Source organism: Pseudophryne corroboree, chromosome 2, assembly GCF_028390025.1.
Source record: "Pseudophryne corroboree isolate aPseCor3 chromosome 2, aPseCor3.hap2, whole genome shotgun sequence".
NCBI lineage: Eukaryota > Metazoa > Chordata > Amphibia > Anura > Myobatrachidae > Pseudophryne > Pseudophryne corroboree.
In genome coordinates this window covers 117,611,324-117,634,288 of record NC_086445.1, presented here as the reverse complement: position 1 = coordinate 117,634,288, position 22,965 = coordinate 117,611,324, and the positions used below count along the sequence as shown (strand labels likewise).

At 46.2% G+C, this 22,965-nt stretch overlaps 1 protein-coding gene across 5 annotated transcripts in view; it reads left to right on the top strand.

Moving 5' to 3' along the window:
* Positions 1 to 22,965, top strand: part of ZMYM2 (zinc finger MYM-type containing 2) — a 234,337-nt gene that overhangs the window by 133,130 nt on the left and 78,242 nt on the right. For all 5 annotated transcript variants that reach the window (XM_063951650.1, XM_063951649.1, XM_063951651.1 and 2 more), the window contains exons 9-10: positions 12,654 to 12,804; positions 13,321 to 13,493. In XM_063951650.1, the coding sequence (XP_063807720.1) occupies positions 12,654 to 12,804; positions 13,321 to 13,493 (324 nt within the window). The remainder of the gene's footprint in view (positions 1 to 12,653; positions 12,805 to 13,320; positions 13,494 to 22,965) is intronic.

Sequence of the window (22,965 nt, the reverse complement as noted above, 5' to 3'; positions counted from 1 at the left end):
TATATATATATATATATATATATATATATATATATATATATACATACATACATACATACATACATACATACATACATACATACATACATACATACTGAGTATCCCTTATCCAAAATGCTTGGGACCAGAGGTATTTTGGACATGGGATTTTTCCGTATTTTGGAATAATTGCATACCATAATGAGATATCACGGTGATGGGACCTAAATCTAAGCACAGAATGCATTTATGTTTCATATACACTTTATACACACAGCCTGAGGGTAATTTTAGCCAATATTTTCTCTTTCATCCATCTGGGGGACGCTGCGCCATTACTTGTGGGGTTAGAGGTGTGTGGTTGTGGAGTTTGGCACAGAACTATTAAAACCTGACTCCTCCCCCCTCTAACCCCTCCCATCTCCTTCCTGCCTAGCCAGTACCTCAGTTTTTGTTTTGTGCCTGTGGAGTACAGACACAGATTTTTTTCTCTGAAGATTTTAGTTAGGTTTTTTTCTTATTTTATGATTTGAGTGCCTAGTCCCTGTATACAGGTGACAGGTACTACTAGAGTGGGGTTAGATAGAAGTCCCACTCTATAATCTGCCGCTGGAGGTCACCATACTTCGGTCACTGGGGCTGGATTCCTATTTCTAAGAAGTCGGCAGTGAGAAGGTACAGGATAGACACAATCTGTCTCTGACAGTATTGGTCTATCCTTCCCTATATCTTTCTATATTTTTTCATATAGATATATATATTTGATTTTATTTTTATTACCTGCGTGTCCCCCCTCCATCCCCCCCCCCAACCTCCCGCACAAGCATTTATTTATTTCTGCTACAGGGGGGGTCACCTCTGAGTAGCCCGGGAGAGTGGTGAGTCACTCCGTGGGGGTTTACTAGATGCTGCCGAACAGAGCCGCTGTAAGTAGCGGCGCGCGGGAGCCACTACCGATCGAGCCGCTGTACATAGCGGCGTGCGGGAGCCACTGCTAGAACAACAGATGCTGTAGGTAACGGCACCCGGGAGCCGCTTCCCGAAGAGACACGCTGTATGTAGCGGTGCGCGGGAGCCGCTACCCGAACACAGAATCTGCAGACTTCCGGTTATAGCGCGCCTATGCTGAGCTACCCGGCGCTTACTTGCTTCAAGGAAGGGATTCCCGCCCTGCACTACCTCACACACTCTGATCCAGCGTCTACAGAGCCGGGCGCCATTTTCTCCAGAGGCAGTACGGGGGACGCGGTACAGCACACAACTTGGAAAATGTTTCAGTACTACTCACCCTGTTTATTCAGGGGGGATCACCTAACAGCAAGTATACTTTGGGGGCATTGTGTTATTCTATACAGAGATCTGTGGTAGAGAGGGACCTGGGTTCAATCCTAGTGTCACCTAGAGGATTTCTATTAAAGTTAACAGTATTTGTTTCAATATAAATTACACAGTATGCTTCACAATACTGTCCACTACTCTACTGTGTTTATAGTTCTTTGGTAGTGCATTTGTTTAAAAAAAAAAAAAAAAAAGATCGACAAGGGGGAAGACACCCTCGGGGGTTTAAATTGCCTGCGTACAATGTGAACGGACATGTTCTGGTGCATCTGGGGTGGTCCAACAGGGAAGTTCTGCGGACCTGTCTCTGTGGACTCAAAAAAAAAAAAAAATATGGGCACAGGTATTACTAATTTAACTCAATCCCTAAACAAGTTTATAAACTCTGCCGGCAGTTTTTCTTTTTCATCCACTAGGGGTCACTGGAGTACTCTTAGGGATATGGACGGCTTAGCAGAAACAAAGGCACTGAATATTTAAATTTAGAACTCTCCACCCCTCCATATCCCAGAGTACCTCAGTGTACGACCTCAGTGTTTTTTCTGTGCTCACAGCACTAACAAGGCTTGTGGGAAGTTCCCACACTTGGTGGAAGATTTTATTAATTTTTCATTTTTACTTTTTACTATAGCACATCCCTTCCCAGTTTCTGGAAAAACATGGGTCCGGGATAGTGCCGCTGCACGGGCAGCGCATGGCGTGTCGGTCCTCACAAAGAGCACCCTCACAGCCACAGGCAGCCCACTGCCTCCTGCAACAGCTGGACGGAGCTTACACATAGAAGCCCCGTCGCAGCCATGAATGAGTGATCAGATGGCAGAAGAGCTGGACGGAGCTTACAGAAAGAAGCCCCGTCGCAGCCATGAACGAGAGAACAAGAGCTGGACGGAGCTTACACATAGAAGCCCCGTCGCAGCTATGACCGGAGAACTCTGAGCTTAGAAGCCCGTCGCAGACCTCCTACAAAAGGTATGCTGGGGAAACGGGGCGGTCAGCGCAGGCTGCCGCCCCGCTGTGTGGGGTCCGTCGGAGGCGCACGCTCACTGCCGCTCATAATAGCCGCCCCAGCCGCTCCGTCCAGCGCTCCGTCTGCCCGCTCCGGCCGCCCGCCCCAGCCGCTCCGTACTCCCGCCAGGCGCTCCGTCAGGTATTGAAAGGGCAGCGCCCAGAGGGGGAGACCCGCCACAGCTCGGCTAGCGACAGCTACGCGCCCCGGCCAGCCGATCTCCGCTGCTCTGAAATGTGTCCCTCGCCTCCCTGCAATGAGCTTCCCGGCTCACCGCTAAGACAGCGCTACAGGGAGTACAGAGAAGGGGGGGGGGGACCTGGCTGATTACAGTGCGGCTGCAAGGGGAAAGAATAGCAGGCTGCCATATCTATAGGAATGTTAATACAAAATTAACTGCAGGCAGAGTTTATATTAACTGGATTGTGACCTGCCTGTGATTATGCAGGGTATAATAGGCTATTGAGCCTATATTAACACTGGAGGCATGTATTGTAACCTGCATGTGTTTATCACTGTATACTAGACTGTGATTATCAATGGATAATAGTCTATTGAGTCTATATTAACACTGCAGCAGGTATTGTAATCTGTCCTGTGATTTTCAGTGTAAGCATGGCATGGGGGCCATTTTAACCATGTTTCCTGTTTCTTCCAGTTGGTAATTCCAGAACATTCCTGCCCTACATCTCTACTCCACACGGAGGCGCAGGGGTGTTAGTGGGAATTTTGGTTCAGGTTTCACATAGGCTAGCCACGTGAACTGTATTTCGACATAAATATATATATATATATATATATATATATATATATATATATTACACACCTTAAGTAAAGATTTTACTGGGTTGTGCAAGTGTCTGGCCTTTGGCTATTGTGTTGTCTGTGTGTATAAGGGGTAAGGCTCCAACACAGACTAAAAACAAGGTTTACTACAATGTCTGTACATAAATCTACCACAGATTTAGAGATCGGAGTCTCGGAAGTTACTCCGCCAGTTCTAACGGAGGAGTCTCAGCCTTTCCAAAGGTCCAACTTCCCTTTGGGTACCAGGGTGTTAATTTAACTGGTCTTATAATTTAATGCAGTCTGACAATTCTATGTCAAACCTCACAGCGATAACTACGAGTGAGAAGGGTACATTAGACCAGCAGTCAGATAGTGCGGGGTTTGGGCAACCATACATTGCTAATGACCAGTGAGTCAATGTCTCAAATTTACAGAGACTAAGGAGACTCTAACATCTAATCCGTCGAATTTAATAAACGACAGATCTTCAATGAGTTTCTTATTCAGAATATCTGACTAAGTTTTAAGGCTATTTACCCGTTTCCACATCTAAATGGGAGAATCCGCCATTGGTGAATTCGTCTGTGTCAAACATTATAAAGACCCAAGATACATTTGGGTCACTAGGCGCTCTATGTATGGAAACAACGACGGTCACGTTAGACTTATCGTTAATGAGAAGCTGCAGAGTATCTCTGTAAAGCTTCTGCTGACGCCTGTTACCTCGATTCTCGCTTTTCATCGTCGCTAGTTTCAGCACGACAAGGCCAGAAGTTGTATGGTCCTAAATTTGATATTCAGACCAAGGCGGGGGAGGGGGGTAAAGTCTAGCCATTGCCTCCTCCGGTGTCAAAACGGAAATACTCTGGTCCGGCGTTTAAAGCCTTTAGACTTCGGTCTTTTCAAGGCTGTGGTACAAAAACAGTCACGCCTTGTAACGCCAGGGCACTAAAGTCACAACAAGCCAGTGGCTTGACGGCCTCTCAGGCCATCTCGAATTTCCAATTGTGGAAGCGCGCCTTTACACGTTACATTTGCCGGGTTTCCAGACATCCACTCATGGATGTATCCGCTATTTAAAGGTTAAAAAACAAGACTGCCTCTGTCGGACGAAATTAGGCGTTTTGGCAGGTTGCCATTCAGTCTCTGCTGGTTTCAGCTGTTTTTATTTCCAGGCCTGGTACACCAACAGAGTCAGGGTTATTTATTCCCCTCTGTTTGGGGTACCGAAGCCGGAGGGCTTCGTCGCAGTCTCAATCAGCAAGTCACTTACTACAGATTGAAAATGGATTTTCTGCGGTTAGTATTTGCATATTTGGAGCCACAAGATTGCATGATTGCGCTTGATCTTCAGAATGCGTATTTACCCATTCCGGTTTGGTCACTGCATCACAGGTTCTTGCGTTTTTCAATACGCCACAACATTACCCGTTTCAGGTTCTACCGTTTGGCCTCTTGTCAGCGCCTCGGGTATTCACCAAAGTGATGTTGGTGATGATAGCTCATCTCAGAGCCCTGACAGTGACAATCGTTCCATACTTAGACGATCTGCTCATAAGAACTCTGTCTCAACAGAGGTTCCTCTTACTTGCGCTGCTAACGTACACCACGGTTGCAGTGTCAAGTTCAAAAACAATCGCATCTAATTCCGTCTGAACGACTTCAATTCCTAGGTATGATTACAGATACGGTAAATCAAAGATTTACCTACTACACCAGAAAGAACAGATTATACCATCTGGTACAATTAGTGCAAAAGCCACGCACACTAGCGGTACATTGGTGTATTCGCCTATTAGGAACAATGATGTGTTTTCGAAGCGCTTCAGTTCGGCGGGTTTCACTCGCGTTTCCCACAGGGGGGCGAGGGTGTCTCTACTCTGGGCGAGAGTCTCAGAGGTTGAGGAGTTGTAGTTTAAAAAAGGTCAACGACAGGGTTTCTAAAACGGATCACGACAGATTGCTGTCTATAAATGTCCTGGAACTCCGTGCAATTTACAATGCACTACATGCTTCGCTTTCAGTCTGTCCAAGTGTAGTCAGACAACGCAACGGTAGTTGCATACACAACAACCAGGGAGGACCGAGAAGCCGCATGGCAATGCGGGAGGTAGCTCGAATCCTCAATTGCCCAGAATACCACAAGGTGATATTGTCGACTGGGTTCATTCCGGGAGTGGACATCTGTTAGACAGATGATCTCAGCCGTCGGGATTTTCATCCAGGAGACTGGGCATTAAATCCAGAGGTGTTTCACATGTGGGTCCACAGGTGGGGTTACCCTCAGGTGGACATGATGGCATCTCGCCACAATTACAAACGCCCAGTATGTGTACAGAACGACAGATCCCAAGGTCAGTGGCGGTGGATGCTCTCACATTCGCGTGGTCGTACAGCCTCGTGTATCTGGTTCCACCGTTTTCCGCTGCTCTATCTGTTGCTAAAACGGATCATAAGACAGTTCGTCACAGTCATACTTGTGATATCTCATGGGTTTCGGAGAGCTTGCTTCTCGAATCTCCAAGGAATACTCGCACACGATCCTTGGCCGCTCAACCAACCCGTTACAACAGGGACCATTCTTTTACCCCTATTTACCGCGGCTGCGGTTGACGGGGTGGTTGTTGAGACCGCCCTCTTAAGAAAAGAGAGAGGGCATTACAGTATCGGTTATACCAACCATGTTACGAGCTAGGAAGCCGGTTACGGCAGCTCATTATTACAGAATTTGGCGTGCCTATATAGGTTGGTGTGAAGCTCGGAAGTTTCCGACATCTTTCAAGTTACCCGTATTCTGTTATTTTACAGACGGGGTGGGATGGAGAACTGCGTTTATCTACACTGAGGGTGCAGGTATCTGTGTTGTCAATTCATTTTCAAAGACGATTGGCTCTATTGCCGTCGGTACATACCTGTCTACAGGGTGTCCTCAGAGTGCAGCCTCCATTTATCCCACCTACAGCGCCATGAGACTTGAAGCTGGGTTCAGATTTCTTACAGTATTTATATTTTGAACCCTTACAACAAGTGGGGATTAAGTTCTCACTTGGAAAACGTTTTTCTTCTAGCCTTAGCTTCGGCAAGGCGTTTTTTTTTTTTTCAAATTTGGGTGCCTTGTATTGCAAGCCACCGTACTTGGGTTTCCTGATGACAGAGCGGAACTTCGGACGAATTACGATTTCTTACCAAAGCTAGTGTCATTTTTTTTTTCACATCAATAAACCAATAGTGGTTCCTGTGTTGACAGCACATTCTAGAATTCTGAATGTGGTACGCGCATTACGCGTTTATATGTCCCGAACGTCTACAGTTCGTAATAAAGATACGTTGTTTGTTCTCTGATGCTGCCAAGTGGGGTTAGCCAGCTTCTCAGCAGACATTATCCAGTTGGATAAAACTGACTACACGTCAGGCTTACCTTAAGGCTAAGTTACAGTCGCCTACGTCAGTAATAGCTTATCCCACGGATTCTGTTCGAACGTCATGACCAGCTGGTCGTGGAGCTTCTACGACGCGGCTACATGGTCTTCAGTGCACACGTTTGTGCGCGTTTACAAGTTTCAAACGGTTGCGGCATTAGCATCTAGCTTTGGCCGCCTACTGTTACAGGTGTCAAACAGCTCTCCCGCCCACGAGGGAAGCTTTGGTACGTCCCAAGAGTACTCCAGTGACCCCTAGTGGATGAAAAAGAAAATAGGATTTTGGTACTTACCAGGTAAATCCTTTTCTTTGAATCCATAGGGGGCACTGGACGCCCACCCAGAGCAGTTTTACCTGGGTTGTATTAAGCTCAGAGGAGCTTATGGTAACACATTTTCACCGATTGGTTCAAATTATAAAGGTTTATCGGTTATGGTGTCAACTGTTTAGTTGTCAGTAACGTTATGTGTCAACTTTGTTGTTGTCCGTACTGTTATAGGAATTCTCCATTGTCAACCTCTCTATAGTTCCTGTTCGGCTCAGTAAAAAACACTGAGGTCGTACACTGAGGTACTCTGGGATATGGAGGGGTGGAGAGTTCTAAATTTAAATATTCAGTGCCTTTGTTTCTGCTAAGCCGTCCATATCCCTAAGAGTACTCCAGTGCCCCCTATGGATTCAAAGAAAAGGATTTACCTGGTAAGTACCAAAATCCTATTTTCTGATACAACACGGCCACAACCGTTGCCCGCTATAACTTTATGGGGGAGGAGTTGGAGTCATTTCCATGGGAAAATGGGGACGTAGACCCAGAGTGGGACGAAGTTTCGGTCTGGGAAAGTGATTGGTCTAATAGCTCAGGTGTTAGAGTGCTGATAGACACCATCCGTCAGACTATTACTAACAGGGATATTTTAAAGGAGCCCTAACTTAAGCCGGTTTCTCGTTCCCAAGTCCCTCAGAAATTAAAATTTCTATATTCTTTTACAGAAAACAGCCCCAAAGGTAGACGCTTCCATTTCCCATTTAGCAGGAGCTACGGCTATTCCTTCGGTACAGTCGGTGACATTGAAAGATCCTACAGATAGGACGATGGCAGCAATGCCTAAATCTGTTTTCTTCATCACGATTCTAGCTGGCGCTTGGATCCTCAGGGCCGCGGATGACTGACTAACACAGGTCATATCTGGAATACAGTCTGACGATCCATCAGAAGACATTCAATTAGCAGAACAAATTTCGGCTTACTTATGTGGGTGAGACCTTGATTGATTATTCTACTACGCGGCGCTCCCGTATTTCTGCCTTGACAGTGTCAGCAAGACGGTCTCTTTGGCTTCGGGTTTGGAATGCCGATTGTGACTCCAAACAGACCTTGGCGGCGGTACCCTTTGAAGGTGAGTTCTCTTTGGGTCGGAATCAAAGAAGATTATTTCAGCTACTACAGAAGGGCAGGAGCCCCTTTCTTCTGGCGGTTCCTCCGAAACCGAATACTACAAGGGATCATTCCTTTCATGTACAGGACAGCGGTAGTTCCATTCCTTTCGTGCTGTCTCCACATATCCATGAAAAGAGTTTCAGAGGTGGAAGTAAACCTTCCGACAGACCTACTGCATGACGCCGGAGGGAGCAGTGACGGTTGGGACTCGGTTACTACAGTTCAACGAAGGGTGGCTCCTGTCGAAACCAGATAGGTGGGTGACGAAGGTCATATCCAAAGGATATACGTTAGATCTCGAGGAACCAGTCCCATATCGTGTGTTCTTCTCTTCCAAACTGTCCCTCCAGATGTCGAGCTTTTCATCATGCAACAGCCACTCTTCTACGAAATGAAGTAAAATTTTTCTAGTTCCCACTCCGCAGAGAGGTCGGGGATTGTACTCGTGGACAAACTAGACTGTTAGTTTCAACAAAAGCTCAGAATGGACTCCATCCACTCGATTATCATCGCCATGGAACCAGGGGATATTTGGCTTCATTAGACATAAGACGCCTATCTGCTTGTTCCTATTGATACTCTTCCCTTTGGCTTATCCACGGCTTCTCCGGTATTCACAAAGATCATGGACCATGCGGTGGCAGTGTCAGGAAGTCAACATTACTCTGTATTTGGATGATCTGTTACTCAGGATACCGTCAGAGTTGATTCTTCAACAGAACTTGCGTTTCACAATAGAGACTCTACAGCCATTCGGATCAATAATAAATTGTCCAAAAGTCGTCTTGGCTTCCTTCTCAGAAAATAATTTTCTGGGACTCTTATTCGATACCAACAACCAGAAAGTATTTCTTCCTCAGTCAGGACATACAGTCCCGAATTTGAACACTGCGGCATTTACAGGTGGTTTCGGTTCTCCGATACATGCAGGTGTTAGACGAGATGGTGGCAACCTTCGAGGCAGTTCCATATACCAGGTTCATGCTCGACTCCTTCAGGCGCAGATTCTCATCCGTTGGACTCGTACAGGAACTCATCTCCACTTACAGCTGTTCCGCTTGTCGGTACAGACTTGTCAGTTGCTTCGCTGGTGGCTTTACAGCTCCAATTTAACAAAAGTTCAGTTCACATTTTGGCCTTGGGTGATGGTCACTACTGATGTCAACCTCATAGGTTGGAGTACGGCTTTTCAGACTCTTCAATTTCAGGGGTTCTGGGTCAGTCAAAGAGTAGAAGTTGCAGATCAACATCTTGGAGTTGAGGACAATCCGGTAGACACTACTGCAGATTCAAACCAGAGTACAGGGTCATCCAGTGCGGATTCAGTCCGACACCACCACGGCAGTTACTTACATAAACAAGCAAGGAGACACTCGAAGCTGATCTGCCTTGACACGATCAGATTCTCCTATGGTCGGAACATTGGGTTACGGCCAGACCCGCGATTCACATGCCAGGACTCGAGACCTGAAAAGTGGATTTCTTAAGCCGTCACACGGTGCATCCGGGAGAGTGGGAACTTCACCGGGTGGGGTTTCTGACTCTAGTAGCCCGATGTAGATCTGAGGGCGTCTCGTCTCAACAATAAATTTCATCTCTACGGGTCGTGTACTCAGGACCCTCAAGCAGTTTTAATCGGCGCACTGATGGCGCTGTGGCACTTTCAACTGAGATATGTGCCACCACTTCCACTGATCCCAAGTCTGCTTCAACGCATTCAGAGAGACGGTCTTCCAATCATTCTGGTGGCCCCAGATTGGCCAAACTGACAGTGGTACGCTCTTCTGCGCACTGTGGTCATCAGGGAACCATTCCGACTCCCTCTGCATCCACATCTTATGATTCAAGGAACATCTCACCACCCAGGTTGGATCGGCTGGTTTTCTTAAAAAAAAATAAAAAATAAAGTTTTATTCCCGTCCTGTTGTGTAAATTATGATTCATGCCGGTGGCTTCTGGAATTACCACAGACTGTGGCATATTTACATTGCTTGGTGTAAAAAGCGTGGTTTACTACCGGATTTGTTTAGAGTTCCTTGTCTGTTATTCTTCCTTTAGGAGGGTCTCAATAAGGGTCTGAGACTTTCTTCACAAATGGGTCAGGCTTCTGCCTTGTCGGTTCTTTTTCAAAAGAAACTGGCTATCATTCCAGACGTTCTCACGTTCCATCAGGGATTTCTGCGGATTTAACCAATTTTTTGTTCCTCCGGTTATTCCCTGGGACTTTAACTTAGTCCTTACGGATCTACATTGAGCCTTTGGCGAACGTTCCGCTGTTGTCTTTCTATTAAAAATTGCCTCCGCAAGATGAGTATCTGTATTGGAAGCTATGGTCTTGCAGACCACCCTTGTTGGTTTTTCAGGAAAATCGGGTGGTTCTGCAAACAAAACCTTCTTTCCGAAGGTTGTGTCAGCGTTTCATCTAATCAGGACATCGTCCCTTCAGCGTTTACTTCTTCATCGTCCCTCTAGCGTTTACTCCCTGTCCTTCCAGGGAGGATTCCCAGTTGACTTGTAGATGTCCTTAGGGCCTTACGGATTTCTTTATCTCGTGCGGATTCTAGCCATCAAACGGATGCTTTGTTGGTTTTTGATTGATGCGTCCAAAACGAGATTGGACAACTTCCAAGTACACTATGGCTCGTTGGGTAACTTCGGTCAGCAAACAGTCTTCTGATGTTTCAATTCCTAAATCGATCCGAGCTCCTTCGCCTCGAGCTGTTGGAGTTTTCTTGGGCTGTTCGCGGGGTTACATCTATAGAGCAGCTGTGTCGGGCGGCGACCTGCTCGTCTGTGCATACGTTTAAACAGTTTTACAGTTTTCAGACTTTCGGTTTGTAGACTGCCTTTGTTGGGCGTCACTTTTTGCGGACGGCTATGCCGTCCCCGTCTCCCTCCTCTTATTAGCTTGCTTTGGGAAATCCCACAAGTAATGGCGCAGCGTCCCCCAGATGGATGAAAGAGAAAAGGTGATTTTTGTTACTTACCGTAAAATCTTTCTCTGATTCCATCTGGGGGACGCTGCGATCCCTCCCAGATGTTTGTCTGGTTTAACCAGTTAATTTTCTTTGATCTATCTCCTTTGGCTTGGCTAAACGTTAACTGAGGTACTGGCTAGGCAGGAAGGAGATGGGAGGGGTTAGAGGGGGGAGGAGTCAGGTTTTAATAGTTCTGTGCCAAACTCCACAACCACACACCTCTAACCCCACAAGTAATGGCGCAGCGTCCCCCAGATGGAATCAGAGAAAGAGATTTTACGGTAAGTAACAAAAATCACCTTTTTTATAACTTTGTGCATTAAACAAAGTGTGTGTACATTCACACAATTCATTTATGTTTCATATACACCTTATACACACAGCCTGAAGGTCATTTAATACAATATTTTTAATCACTTTGTGTATTAAACAAAGTTTGTGTACATTGCGCCATCAGAAAACAAAGGTTTCACTATCTCACTCTCACTCAAAAAAGTCCGTATTTCTGAATATTCCGTATTTCGGAATATTTGGATATGGGATACTCAACCTGTGTATGTGTGTGTGTGTGTGTATATATATATACACATATATATAAAACTGGTAAGGTCGGCACTCGCTTATATCGGCAACTGCCTTGGTGCCATTCTAAAGTCCAATGGATATAAATACCGTTCTAATGGAGAGGGGTATGCATCCGTCCACTCCTCCTATAAATAGAACAGGCGGCACTCCAAGGTCTTAGTAAAAAAGATATAGTGTATTCAAAAAATCAATAATGTGAGTGGCACATTACGCCACTCACATTATTGATTTTTTGAATACACTATATCTTTTTTACTAAGACCTTGGAGTGCCGCCTGTTCTATTTATAGGAGGAGTGGACGGATGCATACCCCTCTCCATTAGAATGGTATATATATATATATATATATATATATATATATATATATATATATATATATATATATATATATATATATATATATATATATATATATATATATATATATATATATATATATATATATATAAAAGCATAAATGGTTCTCTGTTACCATTTGAGACCGTAACAGACATATAGGGGTTTATGATGCTTTGGGAAGATTCCAGTCTCTTGACCGCCGGTCACCTTACCGACGTCGGGATCCCGGCAGCATACCGACGCCGGGATCCCGGTGGGGAGGGGCGAGTGCAGCAAGCCCCTTGCGGGCTCGGTGGCGACCTGCGGTCGCCACGGGTTCTATTCCCACTCTATGGGTGTCGTGGACACCCATGAGTGGAAATAGTCCCTGTTGGTCGGCATGCCGACCATCGGGATAGTGAGCCGTCGGGCTCATGGAGGAGATCATGTGACTGTCGGTCAGCTGACCGGCGGTCACATGACTACCACCCGTTTTAACCACTTAACTGGCATTATCAGATAACATGTGACTGCCGTCCCACTGTGTTCCCCAGTTTTTTATGAGATCCATTCTGCAGATCTGCATGATATAATGTTTAAATATAAAAAAAAAATACTTATGATACTATTTTAAACAAAAATGTAAATAAACAACTATATGAACGGTTTTGAAGGGAAAAATCGTCATTTAAGTGGTTAAAAATGTATGTTTCTTTCGCCCATGCTTTAATTGTTTGCAAACACTCCCAATAAAACCAGATTACACCATGCATAATGGAAAAATTTCTAATTTTCTTGCAGACAAAAGTGCACCAGTTCTGCAGCACTACATGTTGTGATGATTACAAAAAACTCCATTGCATCGTCACTTACTGTGAATACTGTCAGGAAGAAAAGACGCTGCACGACACCGTGAAATTCTCTGGAGTCAAGAAGCCATTCTGTAGTGAAGGTCTGTTTAGAAATGTAACCTGCTGGCTTTATACCATAGTTGTTCATATTTTTTTACTCCTACTTATGCAGAGAACTTTGGGACTAATTCAAAGATGTGCACAAACCCAAAGGTTGTAGATCTACGGATGCGCAGGATCTGTGCAGTGCATGTGCGGATCTCTGTCTGCGATGATGGTTGCAGTGCCCCCAAAGACACAGCATGATTGTGATGCAGCGGCAGTTTGGGGTCGGAGAAGGGCCTGTTACAGAAAACGGGGTTACGTCGGCCCGGTTTTCTGGGCGTATTGAAGCCAGTGGTTAGCAGCAGTGGATCAGAGAAGACAGTAGGAGGCATCTGTTTACACAATACATCTCCTGCGGCTTTAACATATTATTGCTTTAGCCACTGCGTACAAAAGCGCAGCAGGTGTATGAACTGCCGTCCTCTATGACTCACGGCCCTCTGTGTATAAAACTGTTGATCTTGAACAGTTCCATTTTTTTGTTCTCTATTGAAGTTGTTCCTTCTTTCCAGGTTGTAAGCTGCTGTACAAACAGGACTTTGCAAAGCGGCTAGGATTGAAATGTGTAACCTGCAACTACTGCTTCCAGATGTGCCGGAGAGGAGCAGCTAAGGAGTTTGATGGCAAGATGAGAGATTTCTGCAGTGATGATTGCAATAAAAAATTCCAGGATTGGTATTACAAGGTAACTTGATGACCTGTTAGCTGACTTACCTTGTGATATATGAAGACGTTCAAAAGTTTTGCTCTCATCTTTGGAACATGGAGATTGGTGGCTGGCAGTGCAGCAAGACTTTTTGCTCATGTAAGATTCTCATGAACCATGCAAGAGCTATGCTTAAGGAAAGTCCAGACCTCCTTCGGCTGACGCACTCCTATAAGTTGGGGTCTGGTGGAAACTGTAATTGCCTTTGCAATTGCTCCAGATAAGGCACACTGACGCCTTGTGAGTACCAGTAGGCACACCTCAGCAGAGCTGGACTGCTGTCACTGCTAGCTTTTACTTTAGGTTCTAGCTTTAATCTTCTGGGACCGACCAGGGTTTGTCTTGGAAGTGATGCTAGACCTCAAGAACAAATTCCTGGAAGTAGACTGATTGGGAGATCTTGAAATAAAAATGTTCAAATATAGAGGCAACAGTGCCAAGAGTTGTCTGGCCCATCTGGCTGTTCAGTGTTGGGGGTTGAGCTTGTGTCCCTGTAACTAAATTAATGTAATGTAATATTTAGGCATAGAGACACAAATAAGAGGATCAGTCTTCATTGGTTGAGAAGACTGAGATTAGTTTTCAGCAAGATGTGATTAATGAACGTTAATATTTTTTGGAATACCTGGGTATCCTGGGTTGAGCTCTGTGTCAGTGCTCTGCATGCTGCACAGCAGACCAACCAGCAAAGAAGTGCATCAGCAGCCTCAAGCTCTGTTTTTTGTCTACATGGTCCATAAGTAATTTTAATTTGTCCTGGGCCACCAACCCAGGGCACCCATGAAAGTGCCCCCAGCACCCCAGGGAACCACTGTTCTAGGCAAAGATAAGATGCTAATAGCCCATGGATAGAATCGGAATGCCCCAGACATCCTTCCAAGCTCAAGCCTTGAGCTTTTGGCCTTATTCCCTGTTTCTTTTTCATCCACTAGGGGTCACTGGAGTACTCTTGGGATATGGACGGCTTAGCAGAAACAAAGGCACTGAATATTTAAATTTAGAACTCTCCACCCCTCCATATCCCCGAGTACCTCAGTGTAGTATCTCAGTGTTTTTTCTGTGCTCACAGCACTAACAAGGCTTGTGTGGAGTTCCCACACTTGGTGGAAGATTTTATTAATTTTTCATTTTTACTTTTACATTTTACTTTTTTTCACTTAGCACATCCCTTCCCAGTTTCTGGAAAAACATGGGTCCGGGATAGTGCCGCTGCACGGACAGCGCATGGCGTGTCGGTCCTCACAAAGAGCATCCTCACAGCCACAGGCAGCCCACTGTCTCCTGCAACAGCTGGACGGGGCTTACAGATAGAAGCCCCGTCGCAGCCATGACCTGAAGGGCTGGACGGAGCTTACAAATAGAAGCCCCGTCGCAGCTATGACCGGAAGAGCTCGGAGCTTAGAAGCCCGTCGCAGGCCTCCCTACAACAAGGTATGCTGGGGAAACGGGGCGGTCAGCGCAGGCTGCCGCCCCGCTGTGTGGGGTCACTGTTGTAATGCCGCCGCTCCCGACGCTCATACAGCCGCTCGCCCCAGCCGCTCCGTCCGGCCGCCCAGCCGCTCCGTCCGGCCGCCCCAGCACCTCCGTCCGGCCGCCCCAGCACCGTCCGCCCGCCCAGACGCTCCGTCAGTGCTGTCTTGGTGCCAGCGCTAAGAGGGGGAGAACCGCCGCAGCTCGGCTAGCGACGCCGGAAGCTGCTACGCGCCGCTCCGGCCAGCCGACCTCTGCTGCTCGGCAAGAAGTGTCCCTCGCCTCCCTGCAACTTCCCGGCGCTCCCCGCTGAGACACAGCGCTACAGGGAGTGAAAGGGGGGGGGGGGGGGAGAATCTGGCTGATTACAGCGGCAAGGGAATGTAAAGGGCTGCCATATCTATATAAACAGCAGGCAGAGTTAATGTGTGATAGGCTAGTGAGCCTATATTAATACTGGATCCATGTATTGTAGACTGCCTGTGATTTTAATGTGGTCTGCCTGTGATTATCACTGTATAATAGGCTATTCAGCCTATATTAACACTACAGCATGTATTGTAACCTGCTTGTGATTTTCACTGTATAATAGGCTATTCAGCCTATATTAACACTGTAGCAATTGTAACTGTGATTATCAGTGTAAGCATGGCATGGGGGCCATTTTAACCATGCTTCCTGTTTCTTCCAGTTTGTAATTCCAGAATATTCCTGCCCTACATCACTACTCCACCGGAGGCGCAGGGGTGTTAGTGGGAAGTTTGGTTCAGGTTTCACATAGGCTGGCCATGTGAACTGCATTTCGGCCATAAATAGATAGATATATATTACACACCTTAAGTAATAATTTTACTGAGTCGTGCAAGTGTCTGTCCTCTGCCTATTGTGTTGTCTGTCGGCATAAGGAGTAAGGCTCCTGCACAGACTAAAAATACTTTTAAACAAAAGTCTGGACATAAATCTACCACATGTTCAGTATGTTTTGTAGGTTTCCACTCCGGAAGCCGGTTCATTCCCAGATCCTATGTTAAGCATTGGCAATTCAAATTGACTACGCTCGACAGGAGCGGTAAGATCGGAGTCTCGGAAGTTACTCCGCCAGCTTTAACGGAGGAGTCTCAGTCCAATTTCACTTTGGATACCAGGGTGTTAATTTAACTGGTCTTATAATTTAAACATTTCTTCTATGTTGCAGTCCTGACAATTCTATGTCAAACCTCACAGCGCTAAATACGAGTGAGGAGGGCACATTAGACAGTCAGATAGTGCGGGTTTTGACAACCATACATTGCTAATGACCAGTGAGTCAGTCTCTGAAATTTACAGAGAATAAGGAGGCTCTAACATCTCAATTTACAGAGAATAAGGAGCCTCTAACATCTAATCCGTTGTATTTACTAAACGACAGATCTTCAATGGTTTTCTTATTTAGGATATCTTACTAAGATTTAAGGCTATTTACCCGTTTCCACACAGTGACATCTAAATTGGAGAATCCGCCATTGGTGAATTCGTCTGTGTCAAACCTTATAAAGACCCAAGATACATTTGGGTCACTAGGGCGCTCTGTGTATGGAAACAATGACGATCACGTTATACTTATCGTTAATGAGAAGCTGCTGAGTATCTCGGTACAGCGTCTGCTGCCGCCTGTTACCTTGCTTCTCGTTTTTCATCGTCGCTAGTTTCAGCACGACAAGGCCAGAAGTTGTTTGGTCCTAAATTTGACAAAATGGCCTCCTCCGGTATCAAACCGGAAATACTCTGGTCCGGCGTTTAAAGCCTTTAGACTTCAGTCTTTTCAAGGCTGTGGTACAAAAACAGTCACGCCTTGTAACGCCAGGGCGCTAAAGTCACAACAAGCCAGTGGCTTGACGGGCTCTCAGCCCATCTCGAATTTCCAATTGTGGGAGTGCGCCTTTACACGTTACATTTGCCGGGTTTCCAGCCATCCACTCATGGATATATCCGCTATTTAGGGTTAAAAGACAGGACTGCCTCTGTCGGACGAAATAAGGCGTTTTGGCAGGTTGCCATTCAGTCTCTGCTGGTTTCAGCTGTTTTTATTTCCAGGCCTGGTACACCAACAAAGTCAGGGTTCTTATTCCCGTCTGTTTGTGGTACCGAAGCCGGAGGGCTCCGTCGCAGTCTCAATCAGCAAGTCACTTACTACAGATTGAAGATGGATTTTCTGCGGTTAGTATTTGCATATTTCGAGCCACAAGATTGCATGATTGTGCTTGATCTCCAGGATGCGTACTTACACATTCCGGTTTGGTCACCTCATCACAGGTTCTTGCGTTTTGCAATACGCCACAACCATTAACCGTTTCAGGTTCTACCGTTTGGCCTCTTGTCAGCGCCTCGGGTATTCACCAAAGTGATGTTTGTGATGATAGCTCATCTCAGATCCCTGGCAGTGACAATCGTTCCATACTTAGACGATCTGCTCATAAGAGCTCCGTCTCAACAGATGCTCCTCCGACTTGCGCTGCTAACGTACACCACGGTTGCAGTGTCAAGTTCAAAAACAATCGCATCTAATTCCGTCTCAACGACTTCAATTCCTAGGTATGATTCCAGATACGGTAAATCAAAGAATTTACCTACTACACCAGAAAGAACAGATTATACGCCATCTGGTACAATTAGTGCTCAAGCCACGCACACTATCGGTACATTGGTGTATTCGCCTATTAGGAACAATGATGGGCTTTCGAAGCGCTTCAGTTCGGAGGTTTTCACTCGCGTATCCCACAGGGGGGCGAGGGTGTCTCTACTCTGGGCGAGAGTCTCAGAGGTTGGGGAGTTGTAGTTTAAAATGGTTAGCGACAGGGTTTCTAAACGGATTACGACAGATTGCTGTCTATAAAGGTCCTGGAACTCCGTGCAATTTACTATGCACTACATGCTTCGCTCTCAGACTGTCCAAGGCCAGTCACACAACGCGACGGCAGTCGCATACACAACAACCAGGGAGGAACGAGAAGCCGCATGGCAATGCGGGAAGTAGCTCGAATCCTCAATTGCCCAGAATACCACAAGGTGATATTGTAGACTGGGTTCATTCCGGGTGTGGACATCTGTTAGACAGATGATCTCAGCCGTCGGGATTTTCATCCAGGAGACTGGGCATTAAATCCAGAGGTGTTTCACAGGTTGGTCCACAGATGGGGTTACCCTCAGGTGGACATGATGGCATTTCGCCACAATTACAAATGCCCAGTATGTGTCCAGAACGACAGTTCCCAAGGGCAGTGGCGGTGGATGCTCTCACAATCGCGTGGCCGTACAGCCTCGTGTATCTGTTTCCACCGTTTTCCGCTGTTCTCTCCGTTGCTAAAACGGATCATAAGAGAGTCCGTCAGTCATACTAGTGATATCTCATGGGTCTCGGAGAGTTTGGTTCTCGAATCTCCGAGGACTACTCGCAGACGATCCTTGGCCGCTCATACTACGTCCAACCCGTTACAACAGGGGCCGTTCTTTTACCCCTATTTAGCGTGGCTGCGGTTAACGAGGTGGTTGTTGAGACCGCCCTCTTCAGAAGAAAGAGAGGGCATTACAGTATCGGTTATACCAACCATGTTACGAGCTAGGAAGCCGGTTACGGCAGCTCATTATTACAGAATTTGGCGTGCCTATATAGGTTGGTGTGAAGCTCGGAAGTTTCCGACATCATTTTTCAAGTTACCCGTATTCTGTTATTTTTACAGACGGGGTTGGATGGAGGACTGCGTTTATCTACACTGAAGGTGCAGGTATCTGTGTTGTCAATTTATTTTCAAAGACAATTGGCTCTATTGCCGTCGGTACACATTTTTCTGCAGGGTGTCCTCAGAGTACAGCCTCCATTTATCCCACCTACAGCGCCATGGGACTTGAATTTGGGTTCAGATTTCTTACAGTCTTCATATTTTGACCCCTTACAGCGAGTGGATATTAAGTTTCTGACTTGGAAAACGTTTTTTCTTCTAGCCTTAGCTTCGGCAAGGCGTTTTTCAAATTTGGGTGCCTTGTCTTGCAAGCCACCGTATTTGGTGTTTCCTGATGACAGAGCGTAACTTCGGACGATTTCCGATTTCTTACCAAAGCTAGTGTCATCTTTTCACATCAATAAACCAATAGTGGTTCCTGTGTTGACAGTACGTTCTAGAATTCTGAATGTGGTACGCGCATTGCGCGTTTATATGTCCCGAACGTCTACAGTTCGTAATACGGATACGTTGTTTGTTCTCTATGATGCTGCCAAGTGGGGTTGGCCAGCTTCTCAGCAGACCTTATCCAGATGGATAAAACTGACTATACGTCAGGCTTACCTTAATGCTAAGTTACAGTCGCCTACATCAGTAATAGCTCATCCCACAGGTTCTGTGGGAACGTCATGGCCAGCTGGTCGTGGAGCTTCTACGACACAGCTTGACCGTGCGGCTACATGGTCTTCAGTGCACACGTTTGTGCGCTTTTACAAGTTTGATACGTTTGCGGCATCAGCATCTAGCTTTGGCCGCCTAGTGTTACAGGTGTCAAACAGCTCTCCCGCCCACGGGGGAAGCTTTGGTACGTCCCAAGAGTACTCCAGTGACCCCTAGTGGATGAAAAAGAAAATAGGATTTTGGTACTTACCAGGTAAATCCTTTTCTTTGAATCCATAGGGGGCACTGGACGCCCACCCAGAGCAGTTTTACCTGGGTTGTATTAAGCTCAGGGGATCTTATGGTAACACATTTTCACCGACTGGTTCAATTATAAGGTTCTATCGGTTATGGTGTCAACTGTTTCGTTGTCAGTAACGTTATGTGTCAACTTTGTTGTTGTCCGTTATGTTATAGGAATTCTCCATTGTCAACCTCTCTATAGTTCCTGTTCGGCTCAGTAAAAAACACTGAGATACTACACTGAGGTACTCGGGGATATGGAGGGGTGGAGAGTTCTAAATTTAAATATTCAGTGCCTTTGTTTCTGCTAAGCCGTCCATATCCCAAGAGTACTCCAGTGCCCCCTATGGATTCAAAGAAAAGGGTTTACCTGGTAAGTACCAAAATCCTATTATTACCTATTCTAATGGGTATATTATATCATGTGATGTGATTTGTTGGTTCAGTTACTGTGCCTAGTAACTGATAAATGTAAGAATGAGTATCTAAACAATATTAGGGGGTCATTTATGCATTTTAAGACTCGTTGTGCCACATGATGTTTCAATTCGATATCAATTAAGTAAATTACCTTACTTTCTGCAGCGGGGTACCCTGTGTTCCACAGGGAATACCGCGGGTTTAGAGTTGGATCTTGCTCCAGAGGCACCAACAGGCTAAAGCTTTGACTGTTCCCAGGATGCATTGCATGGCCTGCTCTATAACCCCGCTTCCGGACACTGGAGCTCAGTTTGTAAGTTGGTACCTGCAGAGCAGGTCACTTAACAGGGTGGCTGTGCTAGGCAGCCCTGAAAAGAGCTTTTAGAAGACTTCAAGGGCTGCAGCACTTTATATGTCATTGTGACATAGTGTGCTGCGGCTCCATCACCTCCCCAGCAGCGCTGCGCTGGCTGAGTTCCCGGGTACTTGCAGCGGCTGCACACCACCGCAGACGCTCTCCTGGATCGCATGGCTGCTTCTTAGGGAGGAGGTAAGAGGGTCCCCCAGGCGGGACCCGCCGCTAAATTGCGATCCGGTCGCGGTTCCAGGAGACGGACCGCGCCGCTGGCGTGGACACTGTGTCAGCACAGGTCGGAAAGTGTAAAAATCCGTTTTCATAAGGCTCCACAGTAACAGGTGGTGAGGACCAGCATAGGGGATAAGGTGCTGACCTGTAGCCCCTCCCTCAGCCCCGGGCGCCATCTACTGCTGGTGTTCCTGCCCTGGAGCTGCTTATCACTCTCCCTCACTCCCTGACTGAGATTTTGGCGCCATCTCAAGTATCTGCGTCTTGTCTCTGGGACTGCAGGGACTTAGTCACTTAAGTACTCTACACGTCATTCTAAAGACAGTGTTCGTTAAGAACAAGTGTCTCTCTACCAGAATATTTGGTACAAGTGTTCTGATATATACATCCAGTCACTGGCTGTGCATTGTTTATATATATATATATATATATATATATATATATATATATATATATATATATATATATATATATATTTATTTTCGGGTGCCAGAAGCGGCACCCGAAAATGACGTCACCGCAAGTGCGGCTAACGTCCGGACCGCCGGGCCGATTAGCGTGCACACCTGGACACAATTGGTGAGGGTTATAAGGTGAGTTTCTTGCAATGTTTACTTGTATCCTGACGAAAATTCTACTGAATTGAAACGTTGATACGTACTGCTGTGGTATCGTCTTTATTTGAATCCAGCCGTGAGTGCCGCTTCTCCTTTGCATATGTGTCTGAGATTTCAGCTGTTGAGGGCACCGGGCCAAATGTTTTCTATCATGTGAGTGCCGGTCTATGACTTTTTAATTGTGTAATTTCTGCATTGTGACTGTGTGTACCTGCATCTACTGTATGAAACTCACTTTCAGTGTATCACAGCTGTATCACTGTATTCTGTACCCTGGGGGGCTAGGTGCGTCAGGGTCAAATATATAGTTCTGCGCAGTATATACTGTTAAGTGTATTTTACTGCGCTCTTCAGTCACCTCATACCGCATTTATTCTCTGTTTATGTTCTGTGTTTACTGTCACATAAATAAGGGAGTGTTTTGCAGGTATTGTAGTTGTCTGGCTATATTGTACTGTTACTCTGTACAGCTACATTCACTAACATGTCTACCACACAGGGCGGGAAACCAGCGGGCGCTCCTGCAGCATGCAGTGCTTGCGCCAAGGATTTAGAGCGGGAAGTTTTAACTGATGGTTTGTGTACTGGCTGCCATACATCTCCCAGTCAGCCCGCAGCCCCTGTAGCCAATCAGAAATCACCTTGGGCAGCGTTCTCAAGTATGCTGAATACGCTTGTGACACGTCTTGCACCCCCTTTGGGACCTCCAGTGCCATTGCAACCTCATATTGTCCCTGTAGTTAATCCGCCCTGGGCGGACACTGTCTACCCAGATACAACAATTAAATCAATCTTTGGTTAGACAAAAGTCTACCCCACGTTCCTCTGGGGTCAAGGGGTCATCTAAGCGGGCCGCTTCCTCAAAATCCACTAATATTTCAGATAATTCTGATGAGGATGGGGAATATACTGATCCGTAAGACACTGATACAGTTGCTTCTGACGAGGATCGTACAACTCAGGTTGATGTTCCTGACTAAGTGGAGGCTATTAAGCTGATTCTACAAATTGATGATGAGGTAGAACCCACTACTGCGTCTAAGAAACCTGATACCTTCAAACGTCAGACGGTTGCTAAAGTAGTCTTACCACATTCTGACCATTAAATGACATACGTCTGGAACCCTGGTCTTCTCCAGGAAATAAATTTTCCCTGTCTAAGAAGATGCTAGCTCGTTATCCTATCCCTACGGAGTTGAGTAACAAGTGGGAAACTCCACCGCCGGTGGACTCGCATGTCGCCCGTCTTGTGGTGTCATCTACTCTGCCTGTCACCACTGTCACCTCACTGAAGGAATCGACGGATAAGCATGTGGAGGGATGCCTGAGGCCTGTTTACTCCCTTACAGGTGCTGTACACAGACCCACTATAGCACCCTCCTGGGCTGCAAAAGGAATTGAAGCATGGCTTCAGGCATTAGAGGAAGAGCTACCTCAGGAAATTTCTGACACTGCCAGACAATATCTGTCTCATATTACCACCGCCTCCCACTATATTCAGGAGGCGTCCTCTGAGGCATGTGTAATGGCGGCCAAGGCGTTCACTACGTCTATACTGGCTCGCCGAATTATGTGGTTGAGGTCCTGGAAGGTGTACCTTGGAGGTGCTCCCCTTTAAGGGAGACATCCTATTTGGGGAAGATCTGAATAAGATTGTGACTGACTTGGCGACTGCTAACACTGCATGTTTCCCAAGTACT